Genomic DNA, 27,020 nt, shown 5'->3' on the forward strand with positions numbered 1-27,020 from the left:
GCATCGGCCTGAATGCTTCGTTCCTACTCTCGTTCGATGCATAGATTGCTAGCGTCGCTGCACCGCCGCGTCATGACCGAAGTTGTAGATCTAGACGTCGAATTTTGTTTCTTTGTAAATTTTCTTTCTTCATAACTTGTTTCTCTAATAAAATATTTTTTCAAAACTTCACAGTCCAAAAATTGGGGGTGGCTTATACAAAGGGGGTGCTTATACATGGGGAAATACGGTATTTCTAGTCCACAACTACAGTAGCATTCAGCCAGTAGATGGCAGTATTTACAAGTTTGGGTCTGTGGTATATATACTCTATGCTCTTTTTTTCTAAGTAGAATTTCCTGTTACATTAAATAGTTGAGCAGTAAAGCACATGGTGACTGTACTGTTTGTTTACTTTGTGTGGTGCTTTATATAAGCAGAATTTTTAACAAGTCGTCAACTTACTATTACAATTGGGACCAAAATGTCCATTGCTAAGCAAAGCAGTTGTTAAGTGAGTCATGTCCAATTTAAAACATTTTTGCCGTGGTTAAGTGAATCACAGCAGTTGTTAAGCGAATCATGCAATTGTTAACTAAATCCAGCTTCTCACTTTGACTTTGCTTGTAGGAAGGCAGCTGGGGAGATCACAAATGTGATCACATGACTCCAGGATGCTGCAATCATTGTACACACATGGTGATTGCCAAGCGCCCGGATTTTGATTACACACTGCAGGGATATTGCATCAGCCATTAATGTGATGATTGGTTACAAGGTACTTTTTCCAGGGCTGTTGTTAAGTTTGAACCATTTCTAAACAAATGGTTGTAAGTCAAGGACTACCTGTGCTTTTATAATATTTGAAACTATTTGTAAAATTGAGAGCTACTTTGAAACTTGGAACATTTGATTTTTGGTGTAAGGAAAATCCCTGAATGTTCCTGCCCCTAAGATTTAAAACAAAAAGCAATTATTGGATTTCTGCTCTCTTTTACACAAAAAAAACATTGTAATTGCACACGTAGGAAAGTCTTCTCAAATCCCTTATTGTTGGGTTCCAAAACACAGCATTTACAAGCTGTGGAAGATTGCTTGGGTTTTGTATACACATCAGCACAAACCAAATGGGAATTTAACAGATGAAAAATATAATGAAACGAAACGTTGAAAAATGAGAAAAATGCAAAATGGGGTGGTTTTTTTGGCTCATTAATGTCAGAGTAAAGTATTGCTGGTTCCAGTGAATTTTAAAGGTCTCATTTGTAAAAGTTGCATCAACCACAGTGCACACTGTTTTGATCCATTTTATAAACAGGTTCACAAAGAACAGAATTCAATGCATTTCGTAAATAAATAGTCTTGTGCATCTATGGGCAAGTGAACATGTAAAATTGCAGTCTTATTTATTTTAAGATGCCCCCATTTTCAATTACTTGCTCTGACAGTTTGTATTCATAGACAAGCATACAAGCATGGAGGTATAACCAAATCTTGGTTCAAGAATTAAGGCTTGTATTTTAAGCTCACTTGGGTAAGTGATGTCACACGTCCACACATCCTTCATTTTATTTTTATTGTGGGCTTTTAACAAAAAGAAGGACAGGGGGAATGACTAAATCTAAGACACAAACACAAAGTGGACGGATTGTTGGTTGGAACCAATAATGATAAATGAGAACTGAGGGATCCTTGATACGCTCTCTGAGCTTGGTTGTTTTCTTACAATGTTTCCTTACCCAACTAAGTGACATCATCAGTGCAGCAGGAGAAGGAGAAGAAGGAGAAGAGGCGGGAGGAGGAGGGGCGGGGAAAGGATAGGAGGAGGAGGACTGGGGGCTCCTTGATAGTCTCTGAGCTAATCAAGGAACTGAAAGAGCAAACCACGAATTGTTGTGGTTAGCTGGCAGCAGGTGCGGACAGCTGAGGAGAGCGAGGACTCAGATGAAGGGCCAAGACCATTAGGGAGTGGACTGCTGCCTTCAGAGATTGTGGGGCTGGCAGCAGTGATGAGGAGGTTCCCGAGGAGCCTGTGCCAAGTGCGCAGGATTACTCGGAGGAAAGAGCAGCTACAACAGCATGGGTGACTCGGGAGTAAGGCTGCAAGGTTTTGGCCCCTCCTTCAAGAAGATAAAAGCCAGCTGTGAAAGGAACATACTTTGCAGAAGGCAAAGACGTTTTGAAACTCCAAATTATTTCTTGTCTGTTATCTTTTGCCAAGTCTTGCACAGTTTGGCAAGGCTTGTGCTGATCACAGCTAATTATTTTGCAAAAGCATTACAAGGTTTCCGTTCTATTTGGATTGTGTTTGATTTGTTGGAAAAGGGTGTGGGTCAGAACACTAGTATATAAACAGAGCAAACCTCACTCTGTTTATATACTAGTGGGGTTTGTTCTGTTATATACTAGGGCTTTTCTCTTTCACTTCTTTGATTAACTCAGAGAATGTCAAGGATTCTCCAGTCATTGTATTCCCCCCCCCTCCTCCTACTCCTTCTCCCCCTCCTCCTCCTGCAAATTTCACTCCCTTCTAGTCAGTGGTGGGATTCAGCCAGTTCGCACCAGTTCAGGAGAACTGGTTGTTAACTTTGTCAGAACTGGTTGTTGGAAGAAATCATTATGGCAGAGAACCGGTTGTTAAATTATTTGAATCCCACCACTGCTTCTAGTCCTGATGATGCTACCTAATTAGGTAACGAAACATATAATAGAATAACAGCGTTGGAAGGGACCTTGGAGATCATCTAGTCCCACCCGCTGCTCAAGCAGGAAACCTTATACCATTTCAGACAAACCATTGTCCCAAAACAACCAAGCTCAAAGAGCATCCAGGACTCCTCATATGAACCCTGAGCTACAAATATTCTCCTTTATAAGTATGAACTTGAAGACTTTTAAATAGGACTACAATACAAACCTTCTCACCATCAAGTCCATGTGCTCCGTCTCTTCCATTTTTTCCAGGTGGGCCCTGAAAAAAGGAAAACAGGATGAATTGGCAGAAAGAACAATTTATGGATGGAACATATGGGTTTATTATTTATTAGCTGGATACTCATGCTTTGCTACGAAACTATGTGATCGGGCTTAGTTTTGGGGGAGAAAAATAAGGGTGGGGGGGAATTTGTCTCTGCCTACCAGCATCCATTGGTATTCATCTGGCTAGCGTCCTGTCAGTGTGTGAGAGAGTTGAGGGCTGTTTGAAAACTGAAGCAGTATTTGCTGTGTGAGCAAGAAGGAGACAGCAAGGAGCCTGGGCATGGCTTAGCTCAACTGTTCTGTACTAAAGCTGGTTGCTGCTGTGAAACTGAAACTCCTCTCCTCTGCTTGCGTTTTGCATTTGGAACAGATTTCTTTTCAGGTGGGGAGTAGAATTCCTTAGCATCAGAGTGTGTTAATAATAATAATATAGGAAATACTAATGCTCTGATGGTCGTTTTGGAAAATCCTTTCTTAGTGAGCACCTAGAAGCCAAGAGGAACATACGTGCCAAATTTCAAGTTTGTAGGCCTTACAATTCCAGAGATTTTGTGATGATGCGTGAGTGGTATTTCACTTTCATATATATAAGATTTTTAAATACAGTTGAATAAAATTTATTTCTTCTTATAAAAAGATCCTGACATGATGGAAAGTATGCAGAGAAAATGTTAGGAATGTAAGTCACCTAACAGTTGGGTTGGAAATATATAAACCAGGATAGACATTTTAATACTGTCTCTTTAAGGGAATGCTAAAATTGTAATTGGGTGTGGTTCCTCAAACAGCCATAAAATGGAGCCAGAAACCTGGGTTGTTAGTTCTGCCCTGTTGTTGTTAGTTGCTAGTTGGTCAATGTTCTGTTGTTCGCTGTTTTTGGTTTCTGCATTTTTCCCTATTGACTGTTGCTGATCGTCGTTCTTCTTGGATTTGATGTGAGTCTATTTACTGAACTGTTTATGATACTGGACTTTGATTTTGGATTATCCCTGGACTGAATACTGACTTTTTAAACTGTGTATGACTTGGACTGCTTGTTGGACTTTGCTTAACCGTTTACTGGAAGTAAAAACCTACATTTTACTGTACAGTGTATCTGTGTGCTGGTTGTGGTTATTCCTCACCACTCCCACTACATCTCCCTGTGTGCACTCATTCTCCTAATGGGGAATTACCACAACAGAAAAGCAACAAAGATGATCAGAGTTCTGGAAGCTAAACTGTATGACAAACAGTTGTGGAAGCAACAGATCACAGCTTGGGTCCAGACATATATATCTAGTCCTCAGATTACGATCACAGTTGAGCCCAGAATTTATATTGCTAAGCAAGACAGTTGTTAAGTAGGTTTTACCCCATCTTACAACCATTCTTGCCACAGTCTTTAAGTGAATCACTGCAGTTGTTAAGTTGGTAACAGTTCAAATGGCCTCTAAACAAGCAACCATTTGTTTAAGGACCAATGAAAGTTACAGTGGCAGTGGAAAAAAAGGGACATTACCATTTTTCACAGTTCTGACCATTGCACATGGCCCATGGTCACATGATCAAAATTCAGATGCTTTGCAATTGACTCATATTTATGACCATTGCTGTGTCCCTGGGGGTCACGTGATCCCCTTTTGCGACCTTCTGACAAGTCAAAATCCACGGGGAAGCCAGATTCACTTAGCAACCGGGTTACTAACTTAACAACTGCAGCGATTCACTTAACAACCGTGGTAAGAAGGGTTATAAAATGGGGCAAAACTCGCTTAGCGCTGAAAATTTTCAGCTCAATTATCGTCGTACATCAAGGAGTGCCATGCGATGGAGTCTCTGGAGTATGCACAGATAGACTAACAGTAGAAGATTTCCAAAATAGTTGTTCTATATTCATCCCCCCAAATTGCCTTTCATTTCCTCAGATTTTTCAGAATCTTCTAAGGAAATTGTCTGAATTCATGACTAAGAGCCCTCTGGGTTGCATATACTTGCATATATTTCCCCCTTTCATTACATAATTCAAAATCACTTGAACAACCTGATTTTGCCAGAGTGCTTCTTATTTAAAACACAGTAACTATAGAAACATAAAACCAGCCGCTCTTGATTCTTGATAGCAGACAAATGAAACTCTATTACAATTGAAAACACTCCGGGGAAGCTTTTAATCCAATATATCTAAGGCAAGGCTCTTCAAACTTGGCCAGTTTAAAGACTTGTGGACTTCAACTCCCAGAATTCCTGAGCTAACATGACCAGAGGAGGAATTCTGGGAGTTGAAGTGCACAAGTCTTAAAGCTGTCAAGTTTGAAGACCCCCTGATCTAAGGGATGAGATTTCACGGTGACAGATATTCTCTCTTTTACGAGAACCAGGTGGGCAATTCTTAGTAAGCCAAACCACACAGCTGCAGTGGTGATTAAAATTATACCCTCTATATCTGCACATCTGATCTGCACTTTTCCCTCTGACGTGTTAGCCATCAGTCCACCAATTAGCCAAAATCATTTTTATTATGCCAAGAATATAAGGAAAGAATGTAATGCGGTTTAGAAACTTATTTATTTTTGGTGGGGTTTTTTTGTTTTTTGTTTTTAAATATTGCGTTAAATGTGTGTTTTTTGGTATTGTAAGCCATCTACAATCACCAATTGAGATGGGCAACGATAGAAATTGAATGAATAAATCGGGGGTCTCCAAACTTGGCAACTTTAAGACTTGTGGACTTCAACTCCCAGAATTCCTCCTCCAGTCACGTTAGCTCAGGAATTCTGGGAGTTGAAGTCCACAAGTCCTAAACTTGCCAAGTTTGAAGGCCCTTGGTATAGGTGATAACATCAACTCATCATTTAGCTTAATTTTGGGGCGGGGGGGTTCAGCATCATTTGTAGTCTCTTAATCAAGATGCAGGTTCTATATGTTGTGTGAACTCAACCCACATGTTGTTAAGTATGTGTGCGTCCCACATTTAACAAGGAATTTGACATAAAAATGGCTTACAGGTTCTCCGCGAGGCCCAGCGCTCCCAGTAGCTCCATTTGGACCTGGTGGACCCTGGAAAAAAACAACAAGAGAATTTTCTAGAAGACATCAATAACACCCAAGGGAGACTAATTAACTCCTTCAGCAAGGCAGTAAACACAGATAATCCTTGACTTATGACCACAATTGAGCCCAAAACTTCTGTTGCTAAGCGGGACAGTTGTTAAAGTGAATTTTGCCTCATTTTACAACCGTTCTTGCCACCATTGTTAAGTGAATCACAGCAGTTATTAAGTTAATTACACGGTTGGTAAGGGAATCTGGCTTCCCCACTGACTTTGCTTGTCAGAAAGTCTCAAAAGGGGACCACGTGACCCCGGGACACTGCAACCGTTATAAGTATGAGCCAGGTACCAATGGTCACTAAACAAACTGTTGTAAATCGAGGACTATTTTTAGTGTAAACTGAATCTTAAGATAAATTAAGTTGCATTATATCTCCTTTTATTTTTGTTGTCCCCCCACAACATTAATTCCTTTATTTCCTACTTTTTTTGCGTTTTTGCATAATACAGGTAGCCCTCGAGTTACGACCACAAGGGAGCCCAAAAGGTTTGTTGCTAAATGAAGCATTTGTTAAGCGAGTTTTGCCCCATTTTACGACTGTTCTCGCCACTGTTGTTAAGTGAATCATTACATTTGTTAAGTTAGTAACAGGACTGTGAAGTGAATTTGGTGTTTCCTTTGACTTTGCTGGACCGAAGGTCGCAAAAACGGATCACGTGCCCCCTCCGGGACACTGAAACGGTCATAAGTATGAGCCAGTTGCCAAGCGTCTGAATTTTGATCATGTGATGGTGCAACTGTAAGTGTAAAAAATGGTCATAAAAATGCTTTTTTCAATGCTGTTGTAACTTTCGACGGTCACTACATGAACTGTAGTAAGCCGAGGTCAACCTGTACTGGATTTAAATTGAGGACTGCATATAAAACCAGAGGAGTTGCAGAGTGAAATTATTTGTCAGCCGTCATTTTGGAGGTCTATTATTATTTATCATTATTATTTATTTATTATTATTATATTATCATTATGGAGCCGTGGTGGCTCAGTGGTTAGAGTGCAGTACTGCAAGCTACTCCCACTGCAATTTGGCAGATCGAAACCCATCAGGCTCAAGGTTGACTCAGCCTTCCGTCCTTCCGAGGTGGGTAAAATGAGGACCCAGACTGTTGGGGGCCATAGGCTGACTCTGTAAACCGCTTTGAGAGAGCTGTAAAGCACTGTGAAGCGGTACATAAGTCTAAGTGCTATTGCTATAGATATACATGAACAATGGCAAACGACCTGTGTTGCTTATCCCTAAAACAAGTAACTTGACAGGCACAGAATACGGAATACTTTATAACAACAACAATAACACACATGGAAAGTGGGATTTACTTTGTTGCTGGTATCCTTACGATTAATATTGACTGTTTCCTAGTATGATTTGATTGCTTATTGTACCCTATGACTATCACTAAGTGTTGTACCTTATGATTCTTGACTCTTGATGAATGTATCTTTTCTTTTATGTACACTGAGAGCATTTGCAAATTCCTTGTGTGTCCAATCACACTTGGCCAATAAAGAATTCTTTATATTCTATATACAGTATATTTAACACTTACTGCATCACCCTTTGGGCCTCGAAAACCTTGATGGCCTCGGTCACCACGGGGCCCCTGAAATGATGAAACAGAATCCATTACACATCACATCTTTAGTATTGGCCAATCTCTTGATTTACCTCAGAGTAAAACAATATTTGTCCCTCTGAGAGCGCTGCAGCTTAATCAGTGCCCTCCCACTCAAAACAACATGGATGGGAAAATAGTTGTGTCTTTGCATCTTCTTTGCAGGAGGAGGTTCTAAGAGAAGAGTAGTAGTAGAGTAGAATAGTAGTAGTAATAGTATATCTGTAGTTCAGGGTTGACATGAGGGGTCCTTGGTGCTCCCTGAGCATGGTTGTTTTCTTCCAGATGTTTCATTACCCAAACTAGGTAACATCATCAGTGCGGGTGAGTGTAGGGCAGGGGTGTCCAACCTTGGCAACTTTAAGACTTGTGGACTTCAACTCCCAGAATTCCTCAGCCAGCTGGCTGAGGAATTCTGGGAGTTGAAGTCCACAAGTCTTAAAGTTGCCAAGGTTGGACATCCCTGGTGTAGGGTTTCCTCCTTGTTTATATATAGTGGATTGCCCTGCCAGTGTTGATGAGGATGTCTATGGAGATTCTCAATCAACTAGGTCATGGTTGCCCCAAAGGGGATTTTTTCAAAAGGCAACTGGAATTTCTGGGCTTTCTTTGAAGACATTTCGCTTCTCATCCAAGAAGTTTCTTCAACTCTGACTGGGTGGTGGGGAATGGAAACCACTACTCAGGTGACCTGAAGATGGGATAAAACTCCAGGTCAATGACCCTCTAAAAGGATGCAAATGACCAGCTGTCTGCAAGGAGTATCCCCACCATCCAGTCAGAGCTGAAGAAGCTTCTTGGATGAGAAGCAAAATGTCTTCAAAGAAAAACCAGAAAGTCCAGTTGCCTCTTGAAAAAAAAGGATTCGCAGGAGGAAGTGCCAGAAGAAGAGGATATCTGTAGCTCAGGATTGAAAGGAGAGGACCTTGGTGCTCTCTGAGCTTGGTCGTTTTCTTCCAGACCTTTCATTACCAGAATAGGTAATGTCATCAGTGCAGATGAGTGTCGGGTTTGCTCCTTGTTTATATATAGTGGATTGCCCTGCCAGTGTTGTTAAGGATATCTATGGAGATTCTCAATCATCCAGGTCATGGTTGTCCCAGAGGTGCTTTTCAAAAGGCAACTGGACTTTTGGGTTGTTGTTTTTTCTGGAAAACATTTCATTTCTCATCCAAGAAGTCTGATGTCGAGTCCAAAAGTTGACATATGTGTAGCCATTTTAGTTAGTGTAGTATTATAGTATTTGCTATCCTTTCTCTTTTTTCCACCCCCCTGTAAGCTGGGTTTCAGGCTTGCCACATTTCAAAGGATGGGAGGAAGGAGTAGATAGTGGAGGATGTTTTGGCTAGGTAACATTCTTTCCCATGGGAACAGGGTGTGTCCCTGCAGGTGGCTGGAGGAGGAGTTTGGAGTCACCGGAGTCACTGGACTGAATGTTGATTGGGGGATGTGACTTTGGTGGGATGTTCCTAACTTTCAATATTATTGTGTGTAATTCCGGATCAGGTTTCCAAGTGATAATTCCCTTTTCAAAAAGAAGCTTGCAAAGTCCATCTTCCAAAGCAAATTCCTTTTATTTAGTTATACAAACAGACTTTGCCAATTTGATGTATACTTAAATAAAAGGAATTTGCTTTGGAAGGTGGACTTTGCAAGCTTCTTTTTGAAAAGGGAATTATCACTTGGGAACCTGACACCTGAACTGAAGAAGTTTCTTGGATGAGAATCTCATTGGCCTTCTCTGACCCTATAACAGCTTCCAGAAGTGCTGCTAGCACTGGAGATATATTTGATGCTTGCTGGATGAATCTTGCGCTCTCTTATATCTTAACAGACTTGAAAGTCTTCTAGTCCAATTCCCTACACAAGCCAGACCAGCCAGGTCCAGTACCATCCCAGACAAACAGTAACAGATAACAGATAATCAGAATTGGAAGGGACCTTGTAGGTCATCTTGTCCACCCCCCCTGCCCAAGCAGGAGACCTTACACCATTTCTGACAAATGGCAGTCCAATCTCTTTTTGAAAGTCTCAAGTGATGAAGCTCCCACAACTTCCGAGGGCAATTTCTGTTCCATTGGTTGATTGTTCTCCCTGTCAGAAAGTTTCTCCTTATTTCCAGGTTGAATCTCTCCTCATTCAGTTTCCATCCATTATTCCTTGTCTGGCCTTCAGGTGCTTTAGAAAATAGCTTGACCCCTTCCTCTCTGTTGCAGCCCCTCAGATTTTGGAATATTGCTATCATGTCTCCCCTGGTCTTTCTCTTCATTAGACTAGCCATGCCCAGTTCCTGCAACTATTCTTCATATGTTTTAGTCTCCAGTCTCCTAATCATTCTGATAGTTCTTCTCTGCACTTTTTCTAGAGTCTCAACATCTTTTTTATAGTGTGGTGATTGTTTGTTGTCCAATCTCTTCTTTAAAACCTCTAGCTTCTGGAGACAGCTTCTGGAGACAGCTTCTGGAGGCAAATCATTATACCGATTAATTTTTCTGTCAGGAAATGTCTCCTTAGTTCTAGGTTGCTTCTCTCCTTGATGAGTTTCCATCCATAGCTTCTTTTTCCTGCCCTCAGTTGCTTAGCTTGGAGCATAGCTTGACCCCGTCTTCTTTGTGGCAGCCGCTGAGATATTGGAACACGGCTATCAGGTCATGTTTGCATATAATGTGGGCTCTTGAATGTGTGTGTGTGAAAATGCAATATAAAAAAAAAAACCTACCGCTTTCCCTGGAGGCCCTGGAATTCCAGGTTGTCCTCTGAATCCAATGTCTCCCTGAAACCCAAAAGACGGGACAATATAATTTTTGCCCAAGAGGGGGGGAAAAAACCTTAATAAATCAACAAAGGATAGAAAGGGACTCAGAGAGATATTTCGTGTCTTTCCTATTGTTGGAAGTTAACACCCACCTCTTCTCCTAGGAAAATGAAATATTTTAGGATATACTGAAAAGGCAGAATATTTCCCCTAAAAGAGAAGTAGAAACTCAGAGAGAAACTCAGCCCTCCTACCTTTGCTAATGAGCCATTAAGGCCTGGTCCAGTCTATGCTACATAACAAAGGTCTACCTCCTTCAAACAGACCCATAATAGGGATCGCCCAAAGTCCTTTCATTACATCATCATCCAGCAAGGCTCAACCAAGCTTGGGACTCAGGACAGCCTACAGTGTTGCCCCTGCATGGCCCCATGGGAGTCTGACAACCAATCAGAATACAAGCTCAAATTCAAATCCCAACAGAGGGCATAAAACCAAAGGATTCTCAGCATTTCTTCCCTTTTTTTCTTCACCCAAGGCACGTGATCCTGTCCACCATTAAACCAGTTTTCCAAGTAGTCACCATGTTTCCAGTGTCTTTCTTCCCCACTTGGAACTGAACCCAGAAGGATAATTCTTCCAACACTATATAAGAGGCATCCTCCTGACAAACCAGCGAGATAGTTACGTAACTAAATTTCTGAACACATTAACTTTAGTTGTGGAGATTTATTATTTAAAAAGCTCCATATGAAATGAGACTGTGACACTGTGGACAAGGGACGATGGAAACTATAGCTTTATATAATGTTAGATTGTTCCCTCTATGAGGACTCACGGACTTGTAACACTGTACCTGGTTAAATATCCTGGAAACTCTGATCATTTTTATATAAAACTACTACTGTTGGATCAGGGCGATCCAATTTCTCTGAACAGAGTTAGATTTTATTACACTGTTTGTAAAATTAGGCCAACTTTGGTCACCCATTGATTTCGCCATCAATTGTAATATATTACTATGCCTTTTTCTATTTGGTTCTGTTCAGTTTTGTTTTATTCTAGCGTTTAATTTTTTGTGCTGGTCCGTAACTGTAATGAAGATTGAAATTGAAATTAGAAGAAGCTAATACTATTATTATTAAAGGTAAAGGTTCCCCTTGCACATAGGTTCTAGTTCCCGACTCTAGGGGGCAGTGCTCATCTCCGTTACAAAGCCGAAGAGCCAGCGCTGTCCAAAGATGTATCCATGGTCATGTTGCTGGCATGACTAAACGCCGAAGGCGCATGGAACACTGTTACCTTCCCACCAAAGGGAAACTTGAATTTCTACATGCTTTCGAACTGCTAGGTTGGCAGAAGCTGGGACAAGTAATGGGAGCTCATTCCATTATTCAGTGCTAGGGATTCGAACTGCCGACCTTTCAATAGACAAACTTAGCATCTTAGCCCACTGAGCCACCGCGTCCCTTATTATTATTATTATTACTATCCCCATAAAGCTGAAGGAAGAGTGCTAGACACAGGAATACCCTAGATCAGGGGTGGGCAAACTACGGCCCACGGGCCACATCCGGCCTGTTGGTCATTTTAATACGGCCCGCCTCTGAAAAAAGAATATTCCGCTCTGAAAAAAAAATCGGGGCTGGCCAAAAGAGACCCCGCGCCGCGTGCCAAAAAATCACTCACACAACACGGAGCTGGGCAGCCGCTTCCCTGGTGGCGGGGCTGAGGTCGCCGCCCGGGGAACGCCCACTGCTTTCCCTCGCCAGGGCCGGGCAATGGCGTGTTGCCCTGCGCCGTGTGACCCCCGCCTGGCAGTGCGCTTCTCGGCTGGTCTCCTCCTCCTCGGCCATACAGAACAAACAGGCAGAGAAGGAGGAGACCAGCCGGCTGGTTGGGGGAAGCTTTCTGCTCCGAAAGAGGCAGCTACTAATCTCCGGCTTTGCTCTGCTTCTCCAATGGTCCAGCACCACCCTGTTCTATGCGCCGGCTGCTCGGACTTGCTGGGCCTGACATATAGAACAGGGCGGCGCTGGATGTTGGAGAAGCAGAGCGGAGCCGGAGATCACTAGCCACCTCTTTTGCAGCACCAGAAGCCTCCCCCAACAGGGGGAGTGCCGGACCATTGGAGAAGCGGAGCAAAGCCGGAGATTAGTAGCTGCCTCTTTCAGCGCAGAAAGCTTCCCTGAGCCAGCCAGCTGCTCTCCTCCTTTTCTGCCTGTTTGTTCTGTATGGCCGAGGAGGAGGAGACCAGCCGGCTGGTTGGGGGAAGCTTTTTGTGCCGAAAGAGGCAGCTACTAATCTCCGGCTTTACTCCGCTTCTCCAATGGTCCGGCACCACCCTGTTCTATGTGCTGGCTACTCGGACTTGCTGGGCCTGACACATAGAACAGAGCATGCTGCAGGCATCTCACAACAAGCCCTAGGACATGTGGTCACCTGCTGGCTGGCTGGGCCAGGCCGGGCTGGAAGAGGCACATTCTCCAGGAGAAGGAAGAAAGCGTGCTCCGGGAGGGCAGGCGCCGGGCAGGTGGGCGGATGTTCCGGGACCACTTAAAGGTCGACTTTAAGAGTGTTTCTGTGGAAGAAGCCGAGCAAACGTAGTGGCGGCAGGGGTGACGGGGCATGTGTGTCCCTCCACAAGGAGTATGAAGGGAGGCAGACACCGCACCTCTCAGGAAAAAAGCCTCTGAGCCTGAGCCTCCGGTGCCACTGCTGCCGTTGCAAAGCACCGCCGCGGCTCTTCCTTTTTGCCTTTCCCTTCCCGAGGCAACGCGGGACTGGAGCCGCGTGGAGCTGCGCCGGCGGTAGCAACTCCTGACTCAGGGGGGCTCTGAGGGGAGGGGAAGGAGGAGAAGAAGGGTGGGGAAGGGTGGGGGCGATTCCCAAAAAATCTTGTGCTGACCCGGCCCGTCTGTCAAATTTTAAAAATCAATGTGGCCCCCGAGCCAAAAAGTTTGCCCACCCCTGCCCTAGATCTTTAGACTGGTTAGTAACCAAGTTGAGGTCCGAACTTACTTAAAAACTTTCCCGTTTTGTTCCTGGTAACCAAATTTCTTTTGCAAGCAAGTTTGGCTAAGAAAACACAGAGAGTTTAAGGAGGGTGTCCAACTTACCCTGTCACCAATAAAACCAATTGGCCCAACTCCTCCGCTTAATCCTCGAGGACCCTAAAGATGAAGATCAGTTCAAGGCTTAGCATGGCGGGTTTATTAATTTATGAGATTTTGTCCTGCCTTTATTACTTTAAATACGTGTGTTTTTTTTTAAATTTAAAAAATCAGCTTGTTCTACCTGCAATCCGATGTTACCAGGAGGCCCTGGTGGACCTGGGGGTCCTCGCGAGCCCTGAAAAATAATAATAATAATAAGAGTTTAAGATGAGAGTCGGTCAAGAGTCCTCCAAAAAGAAGCTGCCTTCAGAAGTTGTGGGTGCCCTATCACTGGAGTCTTTCTAGAAGAGATTGGTCAGCCTGTTGTCAGAAATGGTATAGGGTTGAGCAGGGGGTTGGTTTAGATCAGTGGTCACCAACCAGTGGGCCGGGGGATCATAATTTTAAATTCTGCGGACTTCTAATATGAATTTTGACTCATGGTGGCTTGCTGATGTTGATGGGAAAGTCGATCCCATGTTTCAGAGCTGCAGTAGTCACAGCACTGGCCCTTTGGTCATCCCGGAGCAGCTCCTCCAGTCCATGGCAGGCCAGTGCACCCGGGTGGAGGAACAGCCGCTCCAGGATGACCAAAGGGCCAGCCCTGTGACTATTACAGCTCTGGAATATGGGACTGACTTTCCCACCAACATCAGCAAGCCACTGCAAGTCGACATTCATGTTAGTGGTCCGCGGGATTTAAAATTATGATTTTGCTGGTCCCTGGGGTCCTAAAGGTTAGCAACCCCTGCCCTAATCATCCTAGTTGCTCTCCTCTGCACTTTTTCTAGAGTCTCAACATCTTTTTCATCGTGTGGTGACCAAAACTGGGTGCAATATTCTAGGGGTGCCTTTACTAAGGCTTTATAGAGTGGTATTAGTACCTCACGTGATCTTGATTGTATCCCTCTGTTAATGCAAAAATTCAGTGAAGATCCTTACCTTCTCCCCATCTTTGCCAACTTCTCCAGGTTCTCCTTTGTCACCGGTGTGCCCCTAAAAAAAGAAAAGCAAGAAGGATCAGAATCCCATTTCTGAAAGCTCTGAAACTGTTCAAAAACCCCTCCCCCCACAAAAGGAGAGGTTATTATTACATCTACAGAATCACCGAAAAAGAAATTTCCTTTCTATTTCCGATGTGAACATTGAGAACTAGAGGATCGACAAAGCAGAAAATACCATCAGCCTTTATGGCTATTGTAAATTATTTAGACCAGCTTTACAGGCAGGCCTCGACTTATGACTTACGACCGCAGTTGGGGCCAGAATTTCTGTGACTAAGTGGCCCCTAGTAGGAATCCCCCGGCGAGGCCTTGGCGGTTTTGGTTTGTTGTAAGTTGGGGTTCCTTTCTAATTCGGCTAGGGCTTCCTCCGTTGTGGCCTCCTTTTTCCTGTGCCCCCTGAGTCCTTCACACAAGGCAGTTGTTAAGTGAAGCGTACTTGTAAGTTCCAGGGTTCCGTTACTTCTCCATCAAGAAGGCAGAGTTTCATCTATTTAGCTCAGGATTTTGTTGCTGACTGAGGCCATTTAAGATCTTCCAGATAGAAGCTCAAAGAGGCAGGAAGAAACAAATCACAGTATCAAAACTGCCACCTCACGCCTGCACTCTCCTGGGGGGTGGGGGTGGGGGTAAGGGGGAAAGGGAGAGGGAATGCTTGGGGGAAAGTGAAAGTAATGGACATGAGTATGCCTCTCAGAGAAAGCACCTCAAGGTCTTTTCCCTGGGAGAAGAATGCAGCTGCAAGACAGTCTACACTAGGGCATCAAACTCACATTGTGATTTTGACCTCGGCTTCCCCCCAAAGCACTAAGCAGATTCTTTGTCCCAGCAAAAGCCCTTTTGTTAAAAGAAGGTGAATTTCTTGCCTTCACTTTCAGCCAAAGGCATGGCTTAAAACAGTCTTTCAAGGGGATAATGAGGAGCACAGACCTTATCTAGCTTGGAGAGCTGCCGAGTAAATATTTCCAAACGCAGTGCTGACAAGGAAGGGCTCAGCACAGAGTCTCTGAGATGCACAGACAGATCTTCACACTGCTGCAATGAACGAATTGTTTCCTGCGAAAGTCCCCTCCCCTTTTGCTCCTCTTTTAATCCCTATGGGAGGGGCCATTCATCGTTCACCTGTGGCCTTACTCCCACATTGACTCTTAGTCATTGTTCTTTTCTTTTGGCAGCTCTGCGCATGTGCAGGCTGGGGACTCCGAAGGCAGCTGATGACTGCCAGTCTGCCCTGGCCTCATCTTTGCCTCTGACGTGGAGCCCTCGTCCGAGCCTTCCTCTGTCTCCAGGACTGGCTCATGTTTCTCCCCAGCCTCCTCACTGTCCGACTCTGCTGCCAGCTCCGTTAGCTGCCAGCGGGCCACAACACATTGTCACGGCTGCAACAAGTGACATATTGGGACTTTCGCCCCCTTCGCTAAACCGGGCATGGGCGTGGCCAGCACATGATGCATCCAGCCTGCGGGCTGGGAGTTTGACAGCCCTGGTCTGCACTGAGAATGTCTGTTTCAAAAACATTTTCTTTGAAATTGATTGGACAATGAGGAGGGCCAGCAATGAGATTTGACCAAGGGCGAGGAGGAAATTATACCGAGAGTTTTGGTGTGCGAACTTCAGTTCTGGCATTGCGTTATTGAATTCCACTCGACCTTCAGTAAATTATACCTTTCTCAACAAATGGAGTTAAGGATCGCTCTTGCTTAAAGGTTCAAGGTGAGGCAGGACTGACACACAGACTCCTCCTAATGACCAACTAACATGTGATAAAGATTTCCCAAACAGAGAATATATCTCAAGAAGTCCTCAGTTCAATTAAAAAGTATTCCGTACCTTGAATCCTGGTATTCCTGGTGGTCCTGGAAGGCCCGGTGGACAGAGCGATGCACACTATATTCCAAACAAACCAGAAATTAATACCAGAGTTATAAAATAATCCACAGGATGGTCACTTTTTATCAGTATGTGTGCTGACCCATGCCCTTTTCCAACAAATCAAACACAATCCAAAAGGAACAGAAACCTTTTAATGCTTTGGCAAAATAATTAGCTGTGATAAGCACAAGCCTTGCCAAACTGTGCAAGACTTGGCAAAAGATAACAGACAAGAAATAATTTGCGATACAAGAATCTCCAAATACAAACTCAGGATACTGGAATGTCCACGAGGCTGGAGTTTCAAAACGTCTTTGCCTTCTGCAAAGTACCTTCGTTTCACAGCTGGCTTTTATCTTCTTGAAGGAGGGGCCATTACCTTGCAGTCTTACTCCCGAGTCACCCATGCTCTTGTAACTGTTCTTTCCTTTGAACAGCCCTGTGCGCATGCGCACTTGGCACAGGCTTCTCGGGAACCTCCTCATCACTGCTGCCAGCCCCCACAATATCTGAAGGCAGCAGTGCACTCCCTAATGGTCCTGGCACCTCATTTGAGTCCTCGCTCTCCTCAGCCATCCGCACCTGCTGCTGGATAACCACAACAGTATGTAATGCTCATTTACTGTCCTCAATTGGGACTGGCAGCTCCATTGCTTAACAGCATGTTTGTTAAGTGAAACATCACGTGACCATGCTGACTTATTTCTGGCTGTGGCCATTAAATGAATAATCTGTGATCATTAAGTGCAACATCACGTGACCAAAACTTGTGACTTCCTGCTGGCTTCCCCAGTGACTTTGCTTGTTGGAAGTCGGCTGTGAAGATCACAAATGTTGGATCTCGTGACCTTGCGAAGTTGCGTCCATTGTGATGGGGAGCCATTTGCCAAGCACCCAAATTGCGATCACGTGACTGAGGGTATGCTGCAATGGCTGTAAGTTTGAGGACCAGCTGCAAATCTCCTTTTTCAGCATTCTTGTGATTGTAAACAATCGCTGAATGAGCAGTTGGCAAGTGAGGACCATCTGTAGTAATTCAGTCACAAGGCAGTCAAGGTAGTTGGATTGCTGTAAATTTCATTTAGCTTTGTTCATGTTGGATTAAGAGTTTTAGGATTTTCCAAGAGCCAATCTACAACCTTCAGGGCTTTAAAATGAGAAGTATCTTTATTTCCTTATTGCTTTTTTTCTTAGTAATATTCCTTTCCAAAATTTATAGTATTTCTACTAATAATACCATATTCTAATATCAGGCAGAGAAGAGGAAAGAGGAGAATCACTGCTGTTTTCTGCACAACTTCTGTAAAGACAATTTCAGTAAGGTGGTTGGAAATTTTTTTAACCTTCTCCTTGACTAGCAATTAGGTAGCTGAAGAGTTTGTCAAAACAACAGGTGTGAAGTCTTGGAATGCTGTTTGCTACCTCCCATTAGTGTCATGTTTATTTCCACACAACAACCCTGTCAGGTGAGTTGGGCTGAGAGAGAGAGTGACCGGCCTAAAATAACCCAGCAGCTTTCATGCCTAAGGCAGACTAGAACTCACAGTCTCCTGGTGATTGGTCCAAAGTCACCCAGCTGGCTTTCATGCCTAAGGTGGGACTAGAACTCATAGTCCTCTCGTGACTGGTCCAGGTCATCCATCTGGCTTTCGTGGCTAAGGTGGGGCTTGAATCCACAACTTCTTGATTTCTAGCCTGGTGCCTTAATTACTACAATAAACTGATTCTTCCAGTTATCACTCAAATAGCCCAGAAAAAGGCAGTGAAAAATCTTTATACCAGATGGATGACTATGCTAATTAATCTCTAAGAGGTTCAAATTTAATTTGATCTGATCCAATTCATTCCAATTCATACTTTGTGCGTATTCTATAAGCAAACACTGAAGACAAAGAAACACCATCAGTGATGATATGTTGTTGTTGTTGTTGTTAATGATGACAATGACACACTGATGATGTTATCTAGTTTGGTAAAGAAATGTCTGCAAGCAAAATACCAAATTCACAGAGCACCAAGGATCCCACAGTTGAGCCCTAAGTTATCTTCTGTCAATAGAGTTCAGTTTTGCATCACTAAATAAGATCATTTTCAAGAGGCCTAAATTAAATTAGGTCTTTACTTTACTTTATTGTCATCGCAACTTGTACAACAAAATTAAATACCATCTTCAGTGTACAATTTATATGAAAATAAACACAAACACAGATCCTTCACATTCTATACATTGAATTGAAAACCCCTGATATTGCATTCATACTGCACTATTATACAGTAGACTTCAATAGTTACTGCCCTAATACTTGTTGTTGTTGTTGTTGTTGTTGTTGTTGTTGTTGTTGTTATTATTATTATTATTATTATTATTATTATTATTATTATTATTATTATATGTCTCATGCCTAAATGAGTGTTTCTCAATTGTGGCAACTTGAAGATGCATGGACTTCAATTCATGGCTGACTGGGAATTCTGGGAATTGAAGTCCACACCTTTTCAAGTTGCCACGGTTGAGAAACACTGGCCTAAACAAATAATCTTGGTGTTTACATCTGCAGCTCAATAAAATCTCACACAGAAACCTGAAAAGTGGAAAAATGCACACCTGAAGATCTCTGGTATGGTCAAACGCTCCAGGGAGACCCTGCAACAAGGAAAATGCAGCACGTTTCATGGGGAGAATAGCTTACAGACACCCAGTGTTGTTAAAGCACATGCAACACACTTAACCCGAGTCAGGAAAAAAACAATAACGAACAAAAGCATTCTCAAAATGCCAACCTTGGTTAAATTAATTTTCTTCCTTTTTGAGTAAGTTGCATAAACCCAACCAATTTGCTTAACCGATGGCTTGATCTACAGGTAGTCCTCAGCTTATGACCACCACCGAACCCAATTTTTTTGTCGCTTGGTGAAACTTTAATTAAATGAGTTTTACCCCATTTTATGACTGTTCTTGCCACTATCTTGAGTTCATGTCAAGAGGCAGGGGTGGGATTCTACCGGTTCAGACCGGTTCGATTGAACCGGATGCCAAATTTGCATCTGGTTCACCCACCCGGTGTTTGAACCTATTGGCTGGCCCCTCCCCACCTCTCCCCGCTCCGTCTCCACATGGCCCGTTTTCAGTGTAGGTAAGTGCAGGGTCCACACGAAGGCTCTGGGGAGGGGGAAAACTGGGCCTTCCGGAAGTCCAGAAACGGGCCTGTTTCTGGCTTCCAGAGGGCCTTCAGAGCTTGGGAGAGGCCATTTTCACCTTCCCAGAGGCTTGAGGGAAGCCTCTGGACAGTGGGAAGGTGAAAAACGGCTCTACTGGAAATACCAGAAGTCACAAAATGGGCCTGTTTCCAGCTTCCGGAGGGCCTCCAGAGCCCAGGGGAGGGCGTTTTCACCCTTCCAGAGGCCCGAGGAAAGCCTCTGGACCCTTGGGAAGGCAAAAAACGGCCCTCCCGGAAGTACCAGTAGGCCACACCCACCATGGCCACGCCCACCCAGCAACTGGGCAGCAAATCGGTTGCTGGGATTTTTGAATCCAACCCCTGGTCAGAGGGTTTGTCATGTTTGGGGAACTGGGTCAGAACACATCCCCTCTCCACCCCACCCTGCTGGTCGACAAAGCCTGAAGTTTTGGAGAACTCTGATCTAAAACAAATCTTAACTTACGGGTGGTCCCGGAGGTCCTGGGGGTCCAGGAAACCCTGGAAGTCCAGATGGTCCCTAAAAAGAAGAAGAAATAAAATCAGTGCCAAAGCAGAGGCCTTAAGCTTACATTGTATTCAATAATTTATGGAAAGCATCTTTACCTAGTTAACTGGCGGGCAGAATGGGAACTGTGTCTATTTATATTTTACTTATTATTATGTCTGAGCAAATTTGGCTTTCACACCTTCCAGTACAGCTTAGTAGTAAGGTAGCCTCAACGTATGACCTTAATTGGAACAGTAAAAAAAATTCATTGTGAAGTGAAGTGGTTGTTAAATGAGGTGTTACATGGCCTGATTCAATTTTGTGACCTTTTTAGCCATGGTCATTAACCAAGACATCACACGATAGCAATAGCACTTAGACTTATATACAACTTCACAGTGCTTTGCAGCCCTCTTTAAACAGTTTTACAGAGTCAGCCTTTTGCCCCCAACAATCTGGGTCCTCATTTTACCCACCTCAGAAAGATGGAAGGCTGAGTCAACCTTGAGCCAGTCATGATCGAACTCCCAACTGTGGGCAGAGTTAGCCTGCAATGCTGCATTTTAACCACTGCACCACCACGGTTCATAATTTATGACCTTCCTTGCCAAATCCCATGCTTTGCTTGTCAGAAGTCAGCCAGCAAGGTTGCAAATAGCAATCATGTGACCCTGGGACACTGCACCTGTCTTAAATGCATGCCAATTGCCAAGCACCTGAATCGTAACCATATGGTCGTGGGGATGCAGCAATGGTCATAAGTGTGGTTGTAAGTCACTTTTTTCAGCGCCTTTGTAACATTTGACACTCGCTAAATGAATGGTTGTAAGTTGAGAACTATCTGTAGCAATTTCCAGAAGTGCAAACAAAATCTGAATAAATGTCTTCTTAGTCCAACTCTTTTAAAGGACATCACAATCTACAAGCCAGGATACTAAATTATTATTACTGTATTTCCCCATGTATAAGCCACCCCTTTTTTCCAAAATTTTCAAGCCCAAAAAGTAGGGGGGTGGCATATACAAAGCAGGTACGATTACGAGTGCGAGTACATGATAGAAATGCATACGCTAGGCATCGGCCTGAATGCTTCGTTCCTACTCGTTCCGATGCGAGATTGCTAGCGTCGCCCGCACCGCTCGCGTCATGACCGAAGTTGTAGATCTAGACGTCGAATTTTGTTTCTTTGTAAATTTTCTTTCTTCATAACTTGTTTCTCTAATAAAATATTTTTTTCAAAACTTCACAGTCCAAAAATTGGGGGGGTGGCTTATACAAAGGGGGTGCTTATACATGGGGAAATACGGTATTATTTATTACATTTATAGGCCGCTCATCTTGCGGTTCGAGGCAACTCTGAAATGTCTCAGCCTTAACCTCAAAGAACCAACTGCCAGCCCCTATAATTTTTGGGAGGCAGCACTGTGAGCAAAACCCCACTGTCTTCTAGCACTGATGATGTTACCTAGTTGAATAATGAAACGTCTACAAGAAAAGAACCAACCCAGAGACTACCAAGGACCCCACAGTTCAGTCTTGAGCTACAGATATTCTCTTGTATCGAGATCATAAACAGGACTTGAAAGACCTTAAATCTCCATTTTGTATTGTTCAGTTACTCCCCAACTGGCAAGGGGGCGGGAAGGAATTGCATGGTAATAATACCCTAGATGGAGGTTAATCCAGTGGCGGGATTCAAATAATTTAACAACCAGTTATCCCGGGATCAGGTTGGCTGTCATGGGAGACGTGGCCCATCCCCATCCTTCAGCTCCACCACACATGAGGGACGATCCTCCCGCGATGTGGATCCTGGGCGCTGCACTGCAATGGAGAAACGGGAAATGGAGGCATCTGGCACAAGGGACGGAGGAGGAGCAGGGAGAAGAAAGAGCGAAAGCGGCTTTCTTCCCTTGTGCCAGCTGCTCCGTTTCCCGTTTCTTCATTGCAGCGCAGTGCCCAGGATCCACTTTGATCGCGGGAGGTGGGTAACTTAACAACTGGTTCTGTTGAACCAGGGTGAACCAGCTGAATCCCACCACTGAGTTTATCCCATTATGAAATTCTCTCCTGGATTCATCAGAACAAGAAAAAGAAGGAAACTTACCGGTGAGCCTTTCTGTCCCCTTCCTCCCAGAAGACCACTGGTGCCTGGAGGTCCCTGTTAAAAGACAGAAGACAAATAAATGTTAATGTTTATTCTTTTCATTTTTTAAAAAAGAGGCAAGGGCTTCAAATTTCTCTCCTCTGCACCCCCCCAAGTTCTTCGTCTGGTCACTGCAGCCCTTTAAGGACAGCCGAGAACAGCTCTTCAGGACTCAATTTGAAGGACTCCAATTCAATCCACGTTTATTCTTTTTCCTAATTTGTTTTTTTTTTAAAAAAAAATGATTTACCGGTGGCCCTGCTGGTCCTTTGCCCTGAAAATGAGAAGGAAAATGCATGGTTAAAATGGCACAAATCCAGATTAGCTGGTCATTTGGAAATCCTTCCACCCACGCTTCTTCCCTTACAGGCAGTCCTTAACTTACAACCATTCACTTAGTGACTGTTCAAAGTTCGAATGGCACTGAAAAAAGTGAATTAGGACTATTTTTCTCACTTACAATGAAGGACCCCTCCTTTACAGCCTTTGCACCATCTCAGCGGTCACCTGATCAACATTTGGACATTTGGACGCTTGGCAACTGACTCATACTTATGAGGGTGGCAGTGTCCTGGGGTCATGTGATCCTTTTTTGCGACCTTCTGACAATCAAACTCAATGGGGAAGCCTGATTCACTTCATAACATTACTACTACCTTAACAACTGCACTGATTCAGTTAACAACTGTGATAAGGAAGGATGTAAAATGGGGCAAAACTCACTTAACAACTGTCTTGCTTGGAAATGGATTTTGGACTCAGATGTGGTTGTAAGTTGAGAATTACCCTTATAATGAATAGACAACTGGATACAAACATTCCCTATTCCCAAAATATAAATACAGAGGTCTTTTAGCAGTGGGAGAGAGAAATGCATGCATGGAAAACTGAGATGATTATGGGACTAGTTAGAGACCTGAAAGCTCTCCGTCCTGCTTTTTAATTAATTTGTGACATTACATTTTCATCATCCTAGCCTCTTTTTAAAATTTATACCCTGTTTTAATGTTTTAAATATTTGATTTGTTGATTGGTAGAGCCAAAACATCTGTCTGATATGGAGGACTAAACTTTCTTTCTCTGCAAAACCAAAGATTCATGATAAATCTTTATCAAAGCTGGTAGGCCAATATCCAATACTAATAGAATAACAGAGTTGGAAGGGACCTTGGAGGTCTTCTAGTCCAACCCCTTGCTCAGGCAGGAAACCTTATACCATTTTAGAGAAATGGTGATCCAATCTCTTCTTAAAAACTTCCAGTGTTGAAGCATTCACAATTTCTGGAGGCAAGTAGTTCCACTGGTTATTTGTTCTGTCAGGAAATTTCTTCTCAGTTCTAGGTTCTAAGAAGCAACAGATGGAAACTAATCAAGGAGAGAATCAACCTAGAACTAAGGAGAAATTTCCTGGCAGTTAGAACAATTGACCAGTGGAACAACTTGCCTCCAGAAGTTGTGGGTGCTCCAACAACTGGAAGTTTTTAAGAAGAGATTGGATAACCATTTGTCTGAAATGGTACAGGGTTTCCTGCCAGAGCAGGGGGTTGGACTAGAAGACCTCCAAGGTCCCTTCCAACTCCTCTTCTCTTCTCTTCTCTTCTCTTCTCTTCTCTTCTCTTCTCTTCTCTTCTCTTCTCTTCTCTTCTCTTCTCTCCTCTCCTCTCCTCTTCTCTTCTCTCCTCTTAACCCTAAGTGGATTTTCACCCCAATGTGATTTTTCCATTTATTTATTTTTTACTAGATTGCTTAATGGGAGAAATAGACATGGATCTTTTCACTTACTGCTGGCCCAACAGATCCCGCTGCTCCTATACTTCCCTAGGAGGGCAAAACACAAAAATTAGTTCTCTCCATCTTAAAAAGACTGCTGATACAAGAATAATCCTTCAGCCCTCAGAAGAAAAGTAGGATAGATTAAGAAAAAAAAATACACACAGAGAAATGGGTTGAGGTGCATGGAAGGAGATCTTATTTACACCAGTGAACATTGTTGTCAAACTACATGATGCGGCTTTATCAGATCAATATATATGCTGTGTGCACATTACAACTCCAAACCAGATGCAAACATATTTATCTGAAGAGAAATTTAAAACACAGAAAAGCCTTGGTTACACAGAAATGTATTTTATTTGGAAAATCACTTGTCAAAATATTTATACTAGGAAAAGTATAGGGCGTCTGTCACTAACCCAGACAGATCTGGACCACCATTTGGGGTTCTCCTGGACTTGTAGCTCTTGCTTGAGGAGCAGTCGGCAGTTGCAACTCGGAGAATCTTTTGCACAATTTCACATTGTGCACCAGGTATGTCCGTTCCTGAATTAGGAGTCTCTGCAGCTAGTCATTCAGGCTCTACTCATCTCACGGTTGGACTACTGCAATGCCCTTCCAGCTGACAGGGTCCAGAAAGAGAGTCTTCTTCGCTGTTGCTCCTTCCCTTTGGATCATCTTGCCCCCCTGTGCCCCCCCCCCCATGTAAGCTTGGCCCCAACCAATGGTGATATTCTACCAGTTCGGCCCAGTTTGGGTGAACTGGTAGTAAAAAAACAGCTACTGGTTCGGTCGAACCGGTATTTATTTATTTTCCTCTGACGATCAGCTGTTTTGATGATCGGCTGTGCCAAGATCCGCCTCGCTGTCTTACTGCTTCACCCAGGAGTCTTCCCTGAGGCCCAGGAGGCAAAAAAAACGGATCACAGGTAGGGGGGGGGGGCTGCAAAAAAGCCACGCCCACCCAGTCACATGGCCATGCCCACTTAGACACTCCCACAGAACTGGTAGTAAAAATATTTGCATCCCATCCCTGTCCCTAACCTCTCTATCTTTCTGTCAGGGCCTAAAGACCTGGCTCTGCCAGTTGGCTTGGGGTTCCAGTGGAAGAGCATTCCAGTGGAGGTAGCCGATAGATTAACAACAGATCCCATGTCGCCCCCATCTTACTCCCGACCTCCTCATTTTTTCATTGGGCTGCGGTATTTGGCTTTTTGTATCAACTTCTTTATGTCTTTTGGCATCATCATCATCATCCTCATTTCAGCCATTGTCTAGCCACTGCAGGACTGCATGCTTCCTTCTGCATGTTTCCAACCCATGCGGCCCTGAGCTTTCTTTTCCCAATTGGGCCATCCATACTTGCTGATGTCATCGATCCATCTTGTTTTAGATCTCTTTTGTGGATGCTTTTGATCAAGTAGGATCCATTCTATGGCTGCCTTGCTCCACCTGCCCCCCGTTCTTCTTCAGGGGTGGGAATCAAATAATTTAACAAGCGGTTCTCTTGCCCTAATGAGTTCTTCCAACAATCAGCTCGCCAAACTGCTCAGAAAGTTAACAACCGGTTCTCCCAAAGTGGTGCAAACCGGCTGAATCCCACCACTGTTTTTCTTGCTCCATTTCCATTTCAATTCTTTTACTCTCTTGACGATCCCGTTTACTTTTTGTTTGTTCTCTCGCCCATTTGGAGATCTTTCTATCTTGTCTTGTAATGCCGAGCATGTATCTTTCCATGGCTTTTTGCGTCATTTGTAGCTTTTGTATTGATTGTGAGGCTAGTGTCCTGGATTCACTGGCATATATGTAGTCTTTTGGCTTACATAGTTCTTATCTTTTAGTATTGTAAGCTGCTCGGATTTACTCTGAAGATGGGCAGTCACTATATGTTAGAAAGAAAGGACGAAAGAAAGAAAGAAAGAAAGAAAGAAAGAAAGAAAGAAAGAAAGAAAGAAAGAAAGAAAGAAAGAAAGAAAGAAAGAAAGAAAGAAAGAAAGAAGCAAAGAAGGAAAGAAAGAAAAAGAAAGAAAGAAAGAAGGAAGGAAAAAAGAAAGAAGGAAAGAAAGAAGGGAGGAAGAAAGAAAGAAAAGACAGAAGGAAGGAAAGAAAGAAAAAAGAAAGAAAGAAAAAGAAAGAAGGAACGAAGGAAAAAAGAGGAAAGAAAGAAGGAAAGGAGGGAGGGAGGAAGAAAGAAAGAAAGAAAAGTAGGAAAGAAAGAAGGAAAGAAAGAAGGAAGGAAGGAAATACTACAAAATGGAGTCAAAAGAAGCTTGTGTTTGGGCACATGAGGAATGATCAAATTATAACTGACTGATTTCTCCAGTTCAGACTGAATTGGTAAAACTACTGGCTGCACCACTGAAGCCATCTTAGTTTTCTACCTCAAGTGATTTTTCATACTTCACATCTTCCCCTTTTTTTCTGCTGTAAGGCCAGGTATTTTTCTTTCTTTCCTTTTCACCTGACCAAATTCTCAAAGTCTGAATTTCAACTTGGGAGAACAGGTTGGCATTCTTGCCCTTTAATTGTGCACTTGAATAGTTGTCACAATCCATTCAATTTTGCTAATTAAAGCCTTTAAGAGTGTGCTTAGGGCACAGAAGAGTGGAAGACTGTATTGAAACTTAGGGGCTGAATGACATAGGTGTGCTTTTGAAAAACAACTAAATAGCAACAAATTCCTTATTTGTGCAATCGCACTTGACCAAGTATAAAGTATTCAATTCAATTCATTCAATTCAATTCAATTTCATTCAATTTGGATAGCAAAAAGTTTGGCATTTATTTAGCCTTGAGTTCAAGATTAGCAATGTTTTTACTAGTCTTGTAATAGGAATGAAACTGCTGTTTTATTTGCACAGCAGTAGGCTGGTATTTGTTTAGCATTGTGCTCAACACTAGCAATATTTTTATTGTCTATTAAAGGCGACCTTTTATGTAGAAGTGCAATGTACAGCAGGCAAAAAATT

At 43.2% G+C, this 27,020-nt stretch overlaps 1 protein-coding gene across 1 annotated transcript in view; it reads right to left on the reverse strand.

The window, feature by feature from the left end:
• COL9A3 (collagen type IX alpha 3 chain) overlaps positions 1 to 27,020 on the reverse strand; it is a 58,817-nt gene that overhangs the window by 23,419 nt on the left and 8,378 nt on the right. The window contains exons 6-18 of the mRNA XM_087928909.1: positions 24,061 to 24,096; positions 22,529 to 22,552; positions 22,240 to 22,293; positions 20,109 to 20,162; positions 19,051 to 19,089; positions 16,404 to 16,460; positions 14,515 to 14,568; positions 13,715 to 13,768; positions 13,537 to 13,590; positions 10,382 to 10,435; positions 7,597 to 7,650; positions 5,944 to 5,997; positions 2,897 to 2,950 (exon numbers count right to left, since the gene is read on the reverse strand). Of these exons, the coding sequence (XP_087785035.1) occupies positions 2,897 to 2,950; positions 5,944 to 5,997; positions 7,597 to 7,650; positions 10,382 to 10,435; positions 13,537 to 13,590; positions 13,715 to 13,768; positions 14,515 to 14,568; positions 16,404 to 16,460; positions 19,051 to 19,089; positions 20,109 to 20,162; positions 22,240 to 22,293; positions 22,529 to 22,552; positions 24,061 to 24,096 (642 nt within the window). The remainder of the gene's footprint in view (positions 1 to 2,896; positions 2,951 to 5,943; positions 5,998 to 7,596; positions 7,651 to 10,381; positions 10,436 to 13,536; positions 13,591 to 13,714; positions 13,769 to 14,514; positions 14,569 to 16,403; positions 16,461 to 19,050; positions 19,090 to 20,108; positions 20,163 to 22,239; positions 22,294 to 22,528; positions 22,553 to 24,060; positions 24,097 to 27,020) is intronic.

This window comes from Pseudonaja textilis, chromosome 3, assembly GCF_049901715.1.
Source record: "Pseudonaja textilis isolate UNSWEBS1 chromosome 3, rPseTex1.2, whole genome shotgun sequence".
Lineage (NCBI taxonomy): Eukaryota > Metazoa > Chordata > Lepidosauria > Squamata > Elapidae > Pseudonaja > Pseudonaja textilis.